The sequence below is a fragment of the Panthera leo genome, chromosome A3, assembly GCF_018350215.1.
Source record: "Panthera leo isolate Ple1 chromosome A3, P.leo_Ple1_pat1.1, whole genome shotgun sequence".
NCBI lineage: Eukaryota > Metazoa > Chordata > Mammalia > Carnivora > Felidae > Panthera > Panthera leo.
Window position 1 is genome coordinate 139,127,245 of NC_056681.1, and position 13,969 is coordinate 139,141,213.

The 13,969-nt window shown below is 51.1% G+C and overlaps 1 protein-coding gene across 2 annotated transcripts in view; it reads right to left on the minus strand.

The window, feature by feature from the left end:
* SNTG2 (syntrophin gamma 2) overlaps positions 1-13,969 on the minus strand; it is a 179,802-nt gene that overhangs the window by 44,324 nt on the left and 121,509 nt on the right. For both annotated transcript variants that reach the window (XM_042933789.1, XM_042933790.1), the window contains 3 exons: positions 10,341-10,470; positions 8,681-8,719; positions 4,134-4,250 (listed from right to left, as the gene is read on the minus strand). In XM_042933789.1, coding sequence (XP_042789723.1) covers positions 4,134-4,250; positions 8,681-8,719; positions 10,341-10,470 — 286 coding nt within the window. The remainder of the gene's footprint in view (positions 1-4,133; positions 4,251-8,680; positions 8,720-10,340; positions 10,471-13,969) is intronic.

Genomic DNA, 13,969 nt, shown 5'->3' on the forward strand with positions numbered 1-13,969 from the left:
CTTGCCGAGTACCAATACCAAAGTCCACCCGTTAACTTTAAATGCTCTGGCGTCTTCAGACACGTGTACGAACACGTCTCTCGGGGGTCTCTCGGGGCTCACAGTGACCCTGCGGGGGGGAGGGGGGCGGCGGCTGCCGTCTGCTGTCCCTGTCCCCAAAGCGAGCAGACTATCGAATGAAGGGGGAATAGCACACCTAGTCCCACAGCCAGCGGTTATAATGCACAACTTACTCTACCAAACCACTCTTTCCCTGGGGTTTTTCAGAGTAAAACTTCTTCGTTGTCTTATAAAATCTTCCGAGTCCCCATTTAAAAATATGCTTTTATTATTTGGGATAATGCATGAAAACGGTTTGTTTAAACAAGCATAATACCATTAAGTGATGGGAGAGTTTGATTTTTTTCTATTTAAAAAGTAAACATGTTTCTGCTTGTGCACAAGGACCTTGGAAGTCCCTGCTCCGGTGTAACAAGTGAGAACCTCAACAGACTCTTCGCAGATCCGTGAGAGCCACAGGGGAGGACACAGGGCGCACCACGGCCTTGAGACAGGTCAGGAGGCATGGAGTCCATGGCGGGCACCAGGGCGGGCGGGAAAATCTGGCCTGTCATTAGCGAGCTGCTGAGAGTTAAAAACTGCAGGGCAACCCAGTCACGGGTGGGGGAGACCCCCCAACAGTGTGAGATTTACCTGCAGGAGCTCAACCAGGTTCCCACAGAAAACACCAGGGAAAGTCCCTTCGGAGACGTTTGAAATGTCCCAGAGCCCAGCTCTGCACAGGCCTGCCCTCGGGGAGGCTGGTCAGCCAGAGCGGAACCTGGTGGGGTTTCATCAGAGCCTCCCTGCCCAGGGGAAGGGACATCCCAACTCCAGTCCCCCACCCACCCTGCCCCACAGAAGGGGGCAGATAAACCAGAGAACGTTGGGGAGGCTCAGAGTCCAGGGGCTCAGACTCACGAGGGACTGAGACATCATCACAGGACCTCATATCCCGGCCATTTTTACCCAGAACATCGTGTCTGTTAAGAAATTAACTTCCGTGAGAACTCAGCCTAGCCATTCCCAGGACGTTACTTTGTGGATGCAGACGTTCTAACCTTCATATGCATATGGAGGCAAAGGATCCCGACAGGCAGCCCGATATTGAGGGAGAAAGGTTGGAAAACTGACACCAACCGACTTCAAGACTTACTACAAAGCTACAGCGTTCACCGCAGGTGGTTTAGAGCCACACAGATCAATGGATCAGAGAGAGCTCCTAATCCCATATAGTCACTCACGGTTCACAAGGGAGCAAAGAAAACAGAACAGAGCCTAGACCGTCTTTCATCAAGTGACTGGGGAACAAGGGGATGTCCGTGTGCAAAATAATCTTGACCCAGACCTTACACGCCTGACGAAAAGCTCAGAATCAGTCAGAATCAAAATGCAAAATGTAAGACTCCTAAACATAACATCGGGGACACCTAGGTGACCTTGGGGGTGATGATGACCTTTTCAATCCAACACCACAGACGGGATCCATGAAGGGAAGAACCAATGAGCTGGACTCCATTAAGGTTAAAAACACTGCTCTGAGAAAGACAAAGAGAGAGAGAGGACGAGCCACAGACTGGGAGAAAATATTTGCCAAAGACACATCCAAGAAAGGACTGTTACCCAAAACATACAAAGAACTCTTAAAACTTAACAGTTAGCAAACAACCTGAGTAAAAAAATAGGCCGAAGACCTCAACAGACGCCTCCCCAGCGAAGAGACAAAGGCAGCAGATGCCTCACTCGTCTTCCGCGAAACGCAAGTTAAAACCACACGGGGTCCCACCGCACACCCGTGAGAATGGCCACAATCCGGAACCCCGGCAACGGCAGGTGCTGGCGAGGACGTGGGGCAGGAACGCCCACTCATCGCAGGTCGCGACGCAGAATGGTGCGGCCCCTTTGGAAGACAGTGTGGAGCCTCCTCACAAAACTAAACACCAGACGGTCCAGCGATCACACTCCTTGGAATTCAGTCACAGGAGGTGAGAACTTACGTCCACGTGGAAACCCGCACGTGGATGTTTACAGCAGCTTTATTTGTAACTGCTAAGCTCGGAAGTAACCAAGATGCCCTTCAGTAGGTGACGGATAAATAAACTGTGGTCCATCCAGACAACGGAATCTCGTTCTGCACTAAAAATACATGAGCTACAAGCCACGAAAAGACAAGGAGGAATCTCAGATGTTACTGAGTGAGGGAAGCCAACGCGAAAAGGCCACGCACTATGATTCCAACTACAGGACAACCTGGATAAGGGGAACCCACGGAGACAGTAAACGATCGGTGGTTTTGGGCCACAGGGCGGGTGGGGTTGGGCACAGAGGATGTTCAGGACAGCGAAACCACTCTTAGGATGCTGTAATGGTGGACGCGCATCACTGCACCCTTGTCCAAACCCAGAGAATGGATGTTTAGCAACAAATGCTAAAAAACATTAGTACATTTGTTCTGAGTAGAATTCTATGATTTTTTTTTTTTTTTTTTTAATTCAGAAAGCCCTTCGGCCTCAGTAAATTCACAGCATTGTTGGTTTATCAAAACACGTGCAGCTACACCCAAGCCGGTGTCCTGGGGGGGGTCCTGGGACAGGAAGAGCGTCAGTGGACAGGCTGGTGAGGACAGCAGTGTCTGTCTGGTTTAGTTACCAGGAGGGACCACTGTCCAGTTTCACTTTCAGCAAAGGGACCACAGTCACATTTGGTGCCAACCTTTGGGGAAACTGGGACCCAGCAACTCTCCATGCCACATATGCGACTTTCGGTAAATCTAAAATTATTCCCAATTAAAAAGCTTATTAAAAAAACTATATTCAGGGGCGCCTGGGTGGCGCAGTCGGTTAAGCGTCCGACTTCAGCCAGGTCACGATCTCGTGGTCTGTGAGTTCGAGCCCCGCATCAGCCTCTGGGCTGATGGCTCGGAGCCTGGAGCCTGTTTCAGATTCTGTGTCTCCCTCTCTCTCTGCCCCTCCCCCGTTCATGCTCTCTCTCTGTCCCAAAAATAAATAAAAAACGTTGGGAAAAAAAAATTAAAAACAAAAACAAAAACAAAAAAAAAAACTATATTCATTAGTGAAAACTTGCATTATTGTCTTGATGCCTGGAGGCAAAATGTGATTCTGTCCTTTCATTATTCTTTATTTTTTTAAAACCACTTTCTTGGGATATGATCGCCATCCAACAAGAACACAAATTTAACGTCCGCGGCCCGATGCGTTTGGAGGTGGGGCTCCACCCACGACACTGTCTTCCCACCACGCACCCCCCCCCCCCCGCCCCAGACAAAGACTGGGTGTGGCGGGAATGTGCAGAAAGGGAGCCGCGTGCACTGTCGGTGAATGTGAGCTGGCAGGGCCACCACTGACAACAGTGCGGAGGGTCCTCGAAGCATCAAACCTGGAGCTACCACGTGATTCGGTATTTCCGCAAAGGAAATGAAATCCGGGCGTCCAGACACTCAAATTTCCATCCAGTGCTATTCGCAACAGCCGACACGGACACAATTCAAGGTCCGTCGCCCGGTGGGCAGAGAAAGAGTGTGGTGTGTGTGCACAATGGGACACCGCCCAGCCTTAAGACGAAGGAAACCTGTTATTTCCTTTCAACGGCAGGAAGTTCCATCGACACTGCACACAGTGCTTCCAAAGTTCTGGACGCCTGAACCTCCCAGGTCCTGTGGTTCCTGGTCCTGATGCCCACAGAAGCTGCTTTGACTGATACCCGAGGCAGAGCACACGTTATGTACCTGGTTCGCTCAGGGAGAAAGGCGTCGTCGGTGCTAATTTGAAAACAAAATTGCAACTATGGCATTTAGCGTCAGGTTTCTACGAGGGGCCCTGCTGAATCAGGCTGTTTGGTTATTTTCACAAAACTTGGGGGATGTGAAGGAAAGAGGAACTTTTAAACTTTCGTGACCTGTTCTGTTTCGTCTCTGGGTTCTCTGACCACGTAAGGGACGGGCTCTGCGCCCTCACCTCCGGGCCGGGGAGAGGGGTGTGAGCGGGAGCGGCCGCCCTGGCCTCCCGCGAACACTGGATCCCATCGCTGCTTCTCATCAGCAACCCCTTGCCCGTGGAATGTCAAGGCGTCCTTACCGGAGCGGTGCTGAAAACATACAGCAAAGAGCCTTTCAGGGCCAAGAACTTGGATCTGAAGGTCTCACGGGAGCTGGTGCCTTCGAGTCTCTCCCTGACCCAGCCCATGTGCACGACCTGCCAAAGAAAGCCTGTGTAATTAAAGCAAAGCCTTCGCAGCGGGCACGGTCGCAGGGCTGGAAGCGGCAGAGACGGGCACGCCCAGAACCAGCAGGTGTCCTAACCCTGATCAAGCAGACGGATGTGAAAGGCAGTGTCCCGGGACAGCCCCGGGGCTCTGCACCTGCCGCCGGGCTCCGTGTGCGTGTCTGGGCGCCACCAGAACCCTCGCCTGCGGCAGAGTTGTGCCTTCCGCGCATCTTTAAAAACACAGTATTAAATCACATCCTCTCAGGGGCTAGGATTTCGGATTCGTCCATGAGTTTGCACAGAGCTGACGCACGTGGGAAAGGTGACTGTTTCTTTACCGTTCCACTTCCTGACGAGAGTGAAGAGAAGACAACGATATTTGACTCTTACGACTGGCATTTTGTGTGCAAGCTGTAACAAATCAGAATAGGATCCAAAAAGCTTACGGAAGCAGTGATATAACCTAAGTGTTCAGTGCATGAACACAAACTCATGTTAAGCTGAAGTCCCTGCGTCTTACCCCAAATTTTGATGTGATACATATTTTGTAGTAATTTCATTTTAATTTCCTCCTTTTGCCATGTTTACAAAAAAAAGTAAGTGTTTAAAGCAGCTTCACGTGTAAGTAAAACGAAGAGTGAATTACCACAGACATGCCAGGAAACCTTACGAAATAAAACCGTCCTACGAGCCGCTTCAAGGCGGTGCCCTGGGGCTCACTGGGGCGCCCAGCCCGGGCTCAGGTAGGTCCTCTCCGCTTCTGCAGTTTATGTGACAAATTCCTGACAGCTTTCACTCTTACGGCCGGTGAAAGACGTCCTAGGTCAAGATGCCAGATGAAGTTTTACAAAAAGAAATGTTTAAAAACCAGATTGTTAATCTGAAACATCTATAAATTGAATGTGAACTTAATGAAACTCCGTATGTAATTTAATTCTGCCTCGGTTAATTAGCAAAGAAATAAGTTACAGCTTAGCTATTATTAGAAACGTTGCCCGCTTTGTGAATCTTTTTTGGGTATATGTAGTTCATAAATAATTTCAAGGGTAGCTAATATTATCTTTTACATTATGAGTTTTCTAATGGCTTATTATGTGTTCCAAGAAACGTATATTATAATTTTAGGAACACCTACCTGATTATGTCACTGTAAATTACATTAAGAGGACATGACCATTCATAATAAATGAGCACATTTTCATTTATCTCTTCTGATTCCATTTCTATAGGAAAGCCTTTTTTTTCACATGACTGAGTCAAGATAATTAGGTAAGTGTTCATGAGACGACGCCATAGGCTGGGCCCTTTACACAGAAAATGCCCACATTATCTGAGATACTTCGGTTTCTTTTGGGTTTGATGAGCCAGGCACCCACATTTCCCTTTACTTCAGGTTTTCTAGATAAAATGTAGTTTGGAAATGTACAGAACTACTCGTTGTTTTAGCAGGGAGCACGTGTTCGGGTTCGCCCGGGACCATTTAAATGTACATGTGTTGTTTTCAGGCTGGCCGTCATCCCGGAAGGACCTGCCTCTGTTTGGATGGCAAGATCTACAGCCATCTTACTCACTGAACGTGAGTCTAAAATCATCTGTACTGGGTTTTCTGTAGGATCTGCCAATTCTGTCTTGTATTTGTTTTTGCAAATTGCAGTAATTCCCAAATACGTTTACTTTTAAAAGTATTTAATCAAATAGTATGTTTTTTCTACATACCAAAACCAGGAATTAACGGTTCAGAATGAAAAAGAGCATGCCTTCTCGTTCCTAAGGGCCCAACATCACAAATCTAAACTCCTATAATACACACAAAATGTTTAGTTTTTGGAGCACATGTGAGATAATCTGTACCCAAAACACACTGAGACAAGGCAGGGGTAGCTCTTCAGAAAGTCCACACAGTAAAGCTCGTCTCTAATATTTCCTTCCAAATGAACCAATTTGAGCCCCCGAGGGGAAAAAGAGTTCAGAGGCGCCTGGATGGCAGGCCAAGGTCTCCCAGTTTGTGGGTTCAAGCCCCGCGTCGGGCTCTGTGCTGATAGCTCGGAGCCTGGAGCCGGCTTCTGGGTCTGTGTCTCCCTCTCTCTGCCCCTGCCCCTCCCCCACTCGTGCTCGCTTGCTCTCTCTCTCTCTCTCAAAAATAAACAAACATTAAAAAAAGTTCAAAGTAATACAGAAATTTTGAGGTTAGAAAAAGTCTTTAGATTTCCCATTACCGCTTGCTTATCTTATGGGAGAGAAAACTGTGGCTGAGATGTTAATTTGGCCAAAGTATGTCACCAGCGAAGAGATTACTTGGGATTAGAACCCAGGTGTTAGGGACATTGGCATCACACTGGCGTGGCTTAGGGTGTGACAACATCCTGCTAAGACCAAGCCGAGCAAGATTACCCCACTGCCTCGAGGTCCCTGAGCCGTAACTACCTAGTGCTCTCAGCATCGGGAGTTTTGCTCCTCGGATGGCTTGAAGTTTCCCTGAACGCTGTTTCCTGATTTTCTGCTGTGACTCCTGATTTTCAGAGTGAAACACAGCATGTTCTGAATCCCAGACCCGAGCTCTTCCTCACGTGCCAGGAGACACAGGTACATCCTGAAAGGCCAGCACGTTCCTCCAAGCACGGTAAGTTCAAGCCCCGTCAAAGCCACACACTGTGCGTGCCCACGTGTGCACAGCCCTGACTGCAGTGACCTGCCAGCAGGGTCCCGGGGACACTGAACGCCTGAAAAGCTGAGTTCTGGGTCACCACCCGGACCATCCCTCTCTCCTGTGGTCTCGAGAGAGTCTCTGATTTACCATAAATAATTCCACAGACATTTTGCTAATTTTGAGATCCAATTTCAGAACGGTAAATTATTCCAGGAGAGAGCAGAACCGATTGGTCGGTTCCCCCTCCCCCCTCAGCCTGGAGAAGACACGCTTTACGTGTGGACAGTGGAGCTCTGCCCTCAGTGGAAGAGTCCACAAGAGCTTCCACGTTAGAAACACAGCGCAGACTGAGAAAACAGTATTTTCTGCACAGGACTACAAAATGAATCCTGTATGAATTTGAAGGCATCTATGGAACTATCACCCATTAACAGCTCCCCGCCCTCCTTCAGCTCCCTAAGGCAAAACAGATGATCGTGTATTCAGAAAAATGTTACAAGAAATAAAAGTTACATTTAGAGCAGCTTTCCTTAGAGTTTCGTTTCTTTCTTTCTTTCTTTCTTTCTTTCTTTCTTTCTTTCTTTCTTTCTTTCTTTCTTTCTCTTCTTCCCTTCCTCCCTTCTTTCTTTCTTCCTTCCTTCCTTCCTTCCTTCCTTCCTTTCTTTCTTTCTTTCTTTCTTCCTTTCTTTCTTGTTTGTTTAGTTTTGAGAGATAGAGTGCGAGCAGGGGAGGGGCAGAGAGAGGGAGACAGAATCGGAAGCAGGCTCCAGGCTCTGAGCTGTCAGCACAGCGCCCGACGCAGGGCTCGAACCCATGAACTGCGAGGTCATGACCTGAGCCTAAGTCGGACGCTCAACCGACTGGGCCACCCAGGGGCCCCTAGAGTTTCTTTTCTAATTACAAAACGTGCACTCGTGGATTGACTTAGACACAGGCCTAACTGTCCCTCTCGCGCAGCAAACACGGACCGGCACAGACGGACGAGTGCCCCCACCCTGCGCCCACGCCTGATCGCGAGCACCATCTAGAGCGTGTGTGGGCGCTACTTAAAGCAAACTGAGCTCACTCTTCTCGGTTTTCTGCACCTCAAACCTGCGAGAGGCAAATCAGAAAACTGATGGGCAGTGAATAAAAAGTCTGCCCTTACAGGACGGCTTCAACTGTGATGTTTCCAGAAAGAGCCAGTGACTCTGTGGCTTCACAGTGCAGGCACCTGGCGCTCAAACTAGTTGAGCGTGATGCGTCACTCGCGGTGCTCGCAGACCGAGCGAGTGAGGGTCCCGAGTCGGGGGGCAGCACCCAGCCCTGCGAAGGAAGGAGGTGTTGACTCCCCACGACGCGGCCCTGCAGGCCAGCCCGGGGCCCCGGGAGCGCTGTTCCCGCGCACCTGCCGTAATTCCTGCTGGCCAGAGGCCGCCCCGGGGCAAGGCCCTCCAAGTGAGGACGTTCTCTAGGAAAATTACACCGCGCTCAGGTCACGCAGATCACACAGGGGAAAACCCTCGCGGCTTCAATACTCACAGTGACACAACTGTTTAATCGCACTTCCTCAGAGCACGTGCCGACAGCTCGGTTATAACGTGGCACCGGGGACCAGAACCCCCTCCTAAGCCGTTTCCGCTAAAACTGAGCAGTTTGGTGGAGTTGATACTGGGGGAAGGACCCCTGACTGCGGTCTGCTCGTCCTCCCCAGATTTCCAAATCAAGTTCCCGATCCAGAAGCTACTGTAGAGACTTGTTATAGGATCAACATGAAAAACGCAAGCCCTACCTGGTCACAGGGAGAACAGCCCTCATTCACCATTTTCATCTGTGAAGAGAGGGAAGTGAGAAGTCACTATGACAAGAATATTAACGCCATCATTTCTTCGCCTGTCGAACTGGCAACTGAAATTAACTAGCCGCGGGAAGGCTCCTTGGGAACAAGTTTCTTTTACGATGTATTTCTAACCTAAAAACCAGAGTACGTACAAATGTATAGCAGCAGTTCCCACAACGGAAAAAAAGAACAATATTAGCAAAAAACAATAGTAGCAAGAAACTACTAGCAAAAAACAAAACTCGCAAAAAACAACATTAGCATACTTAAGCTGTTCTTTTTCAAATATCAGCATCTTGTGTGAGTGAAGCCATGGGACCACAGATACTTGAATTTCAATATCTGAAAAAAGTGGGGAAGACACTTTCTGCTCTAACGATCTCAGAGTTTCACATCACACACATTCTCCCCCACACCCCCAGGAATCCCGCAAGGTGGTACTATCTCCAAACTTTACCGGTGAGGAAGTGGAGATGCAGGATAATAGCACACACGCTCGGAATGTGACTTCAGATCCACATTTCCGGCTTCCTCCCCTCTGCTCTGCCTACCGGCTGGGATGTGTGAAACTCACCCAGAACTGAGGGACACTCACGGTCACTTGCACGCCTGCAAATACCAATCTACCACCCGCTGTCTGCTTTCTCCTTTCTTTTTATCCGTCCAGATACCTTAGGAATTCAAAATGTCAAGCCTGAAAACTAAGGTCTTACAGAAGCTCCTTATCTGACTGGAGAAAGAAGCCATGAGGTCTGCAGAATGGAAATCGAACACATCGCTCCTTCCCGAGTCTCCCAATGTGCTCGGTCAACCCGTCCAGCAGCTTCAGAACAAGGCAGTGTGTGTGGAAGAAGAGGGGCGGTGGGGGCCGGGGGGGGGGCGCTGTGCACATGCTGCTGCAGTGTCAGCCCCAGCGCTGCCCCCGCTGGCCCTCCACCTGCTCGCTCCAGCACAGAAGCTGGCCTCAGGATGCAAACGCAGTCACTGGGCAAGTCACTCCTTCCGTGAGTGTCCACAGCTCTGGCCACCAGCCCACTGCCAGCACACCGTGGTTCCCGTGGGAACTTACTACTTAGTTGGATTTTAACTCCCAGCCCATTTTGTTTTACTTTTAATTTTTTAATTTCATATTGACTTTGAACATCCAACAGATCGCTCCAGGAGACAGCACTGTCTCCTGCATACTTGCTCTGAATATTTGGGACGTAATCTTTTTGGTTGGATATGCCTCTTGTTTTCATAAAGTTACGAGGGGAATTCCATCTTTGACCCCGTTAAGTTCCCCACATCACATCGATAAAGTATATGTGAAATTATGTGCACATGAGTACATCTGTGTCTGTGCGGGACAGGAGTTGAGAGAGGAAGGTCCTCTCAGGGAGGGAACGGCCCCTGGGCATCCAAACGACTGACCTGGTCCAGACTCTCCTGCCAGGAGGCATCTGGACAACTTAACACGACCTGGTTATAGTCAGAGATGTGGTATGTTGGAAGAAAGTGCATTTCCTTGTTTAATCTTGTAACCCACTATTTTAGTGTTAATCATAAATTAAAAGATCTCTATTTCTGTGGATTAAACACAAAAGCACTAAGTCACGGGAGGTGTGCTCACGCTCTCCAGTGTCAGGTCACTGATGGTCGCGGACACTGCCCTCAGCCAGTCGGCGCTCTCCCGGGCCGTGTGAAACTGCAGGACTCCCGTGCGGACGCCGTCCACAGCCAGCACCTGGAACGCGCCGGACCTGCAGGGAGGGGAGAGCCACGCTGTGCACACCAGGCAGACAGTGTCGTCCGCGGCGCCTCCAGCCCGGCCGAGAGCCACACGCAGAGACACGTGACAGCGCCCTGACATGACCAACCTGCTCCAGTTTGTAAGTTCACCAAAATTAAGTTCAGAACTTTGAGATCCATCACTAACAGACCATTTCTGCCTCAATAGGAAACATGAGAGTCGTTCGTGGAGGACGCAACTCCTGCTCTTTTAGGAATTTGGGAGTTCTCGTTTTACAGAATCCTTAGTAAAGTTCACCCAGAGACCATCCATTGTGGTATTTGAGGCTCAAGACACGATGATGGCGGTGCCATTGCTACTCGACGTGGACAGCCTCTTACGACACACATCGAGTGACGTTGTGAGGGCTGAGCCCCGATCCTGCAGGACTGGAGTCCTTATGGGAAGAGACGCCAGAGCTCCCTCCCCACCCTTGAGGACACGGCAAGAAGACGGCCGTCTAGAAGCCAGGAAGAGGCTGTGATGCGCCCGACGTGGACGTCCGGCCTCCGGAACGTGAGGATGTGAACGTGTGTTGTCCACGCGGCCCAGTGAGCGCTTGGCTGTACGGCTCCACTGGACTAATGAAATGCGTCCGAAAGGTAATGTCATCGACACTTCCGTTCAGGTCTCCTTAAGAAAACCATGTATATCAGGGCACCTGGGGGGCTTAGTCGGTCGAGCAGCTGACTTCGGCTCAGGTCATGATCTCGCGGTCCGTGGGTTCCAGCCCCGCATTGAGCTCTGTGCTGACAGCTTGGAGCCTAGAGCCTGCTTCTGATTCTGTGTCTCCTCCTCTCTCTGCCCCTCCCATGCTCGTGCTTTGTCTCTGTCTCCCAAAAATTAATAAACGTTGAAAAAAATTAAAGAAACAGACATACGATGACTGTAGCACATCTCAGGAGAAAACCAACAAAGGGACAGACGCTATGGAAGAGCCAGTGAATCTAGTGGAGTTAACGATATGAGAACTGAAATGCCGGAGAGGCTACACAGTGGACTTGAACTGGGTGGGTGGGCAGAGTCCCCCCAACCCACAGACCAGGCTGAAGAAAGAAGGAAGAAACCTGCCAGAGGCTCTGAGAAGCAAGAGACGCTGGGGTGGGGGCACCAGCAGGAGGGAGACTGAGGGCAGAGGAAACGTTCCCAACTTTTCTGGGGACAGCTGCTCAGCACACCGGGGACCTGGGGACGGCCGGTCAGCACACCCGCCAAGGCCCAGGGGTGCAATCCGGATGCAGACTCACGCCTCCAGGGACGGACACCTTGGGTCAACGATGCGGGGAATCCCAGCCGAGGGGCACGTAGTAAAACAGCTCATTCCTCACAAGAAGGCCGCCAGCTATCAGCTGACCCGTTGCAGAGGCAGGGGCACAGGGGCACAGGGGCAGGAGGGCAGGGGGGCAGGGGGGCAGGGGGCAGGCACAGCGCATCCCCAGCGCTCAAAGCCAGAGTGTCGGCCGAGCACCGTGTTGCCAGCCCACAGCCACCTCTCCACGTGGACGGAATACGGGCGTTCCCGGTGAAGGAAGCAGAGAAGCTGCTCCTGAAACCCCTGGGAAGTGCTGATGAGACCGTTAGGCTGAGAGCAGGCAGTTCCCGCCCGCGACGTGGATCCACAGGAACACAGACCGGTGCGGTGACGATGGAATCACAAGACAGGATACATCTTTTTTCCTCCTTTCTTTGCTTGTGTTTTTCTTTTTTTAAAGTAGGCTTCATGCCCAACGTGGGGCTCGAACTCACGACTGAGAGGCACGCGCTCCACGGACTGAGCCAGCCAGGTGCCCATTTCCTCCTTATTACAAACAGTGTAGGAGCCGTTGTAGAAAACGCCATGTCTCTGACATACTGCTGGCCCCACCACGGGGAAACATACATACCATGGGCTCGCATCTGTAACACACGTGATCCGTGGGTCATGTACGTGCTCGCGACAGGGCAGAGGATGTGCAATGTGGTAAGGAGTTGGTAACAAGGGTGAATTAATTAGTTAGCGAATTAGTGTTTACATGTGATGTATGTACGAGATTACTCATGGCTCTGGGGTTCAGCATATGCCCCTTTGCTAATCAGAATCCGGCCCTGCTGTGTCCTTTTAACCCCAGGGACACACGGACCGCACCTGCAGAGCTCTCTCTGCCCCTCCCCGCGTCCACGACCAGGGGAGCGTCCTCAGTCCGACACAGCCCTCCACAGGTTAGGGTTAGGGCTAGGGTCAGGACCTCCAGCCTCCGACATCTGTCCCCCTTCCCCACGTGATGGGCTTCAAAACACCGACCATGCGACAGAACACAAGCGCGGGAGGAGAGGCCGTAAGCAAGGTTATTGCAAACCCAGTTTCCCTGCAAAGAGCATCACTCAGAAACTCACCTTCAAAGAAAGCAACACAGATTGAAGATTATACAGACGCCGACGTTAATGCCGATGACACATACACAGTAATAACGTTTGATCAGGACGTTCACACTGGCTAATTGTTAGGAAAGCAGTATGAACGACAGATTCCCACTCATCTCTTCCAGATGGACTCTGACGGTTCACTGTGTCAGCATCTCGCGTGAACTGTGTTCGGGCTGGTGTACAAGGTCCCTCCCAGTGCACAGGAGGAGCCCGACCACGCGGCTCTGGAGTCAGAGCATCTGCTCACTCGGCCTTTTTGGGATTCTTTCCAACGGTCAAGGTCGTCGTCAGGCTAAAGATCAGAGTACCCACCGCTCGGGGCCCAGCACATTCTGTGATAGCCCTGCGTCAGGTTTTGAGAATCCGCAGAAAAGCTACACCTGAGCTCCCACAGGGGGAGCGAAGCCTCGTCCAAACACCGTTTCAGCAGGAAGTCGAGGCCCGGCGATGCCCAGGCTTCCGGAAAGCCTCTCCTGCCCCTGGACAGGAGCCCCGGAGGAGAAGCGGGCTGCACACACACGGCTTGAGGCCCCCACGCTTTGGAGCTGAGGGACAGGGTGTGTGTTTATTCTGCTCGTGATGGGCATTCACCAAACAAAGCGAGAAGAAACTGTGCGTATGTCTCACCGTTTGAAAAGTTTGCGCTCGCATACAGCCTTTTAAGACGGTCTCTGTAGCCTGCACATCAGGACATTTTTAGTGGAAGGCAGAGGAAGATTCTCTCCCTACTCTCCTCATTGGGCAGCGGCATTCCTAAGTACCACGTTACACGGGGGCCCGGAGCGCCAGTCTGAATCCAGGCACCGTTCTCCCCAGGGCGGTTATTCTAAGGCACCACTCCTAGGAGAGCCAGGGACGACGAAAGCTGAGCAGGTCCAGACGAGAAAACCAGCTTCTCCCTTGTGGTGCTGAACAGAGCAAGTTGGCGTCCTCCTCTGTCACCTCCTGTCACCTTCCCGAGACCAGGCCTGTGTCCGCCCAGCCCCTGGCCCCGCGGCGGTGTGAGCGGCACGGTGCCCCACACGGGCTGAGCACCTGCACGGGGTCCCCCCTAAAGGAGGGGCAGA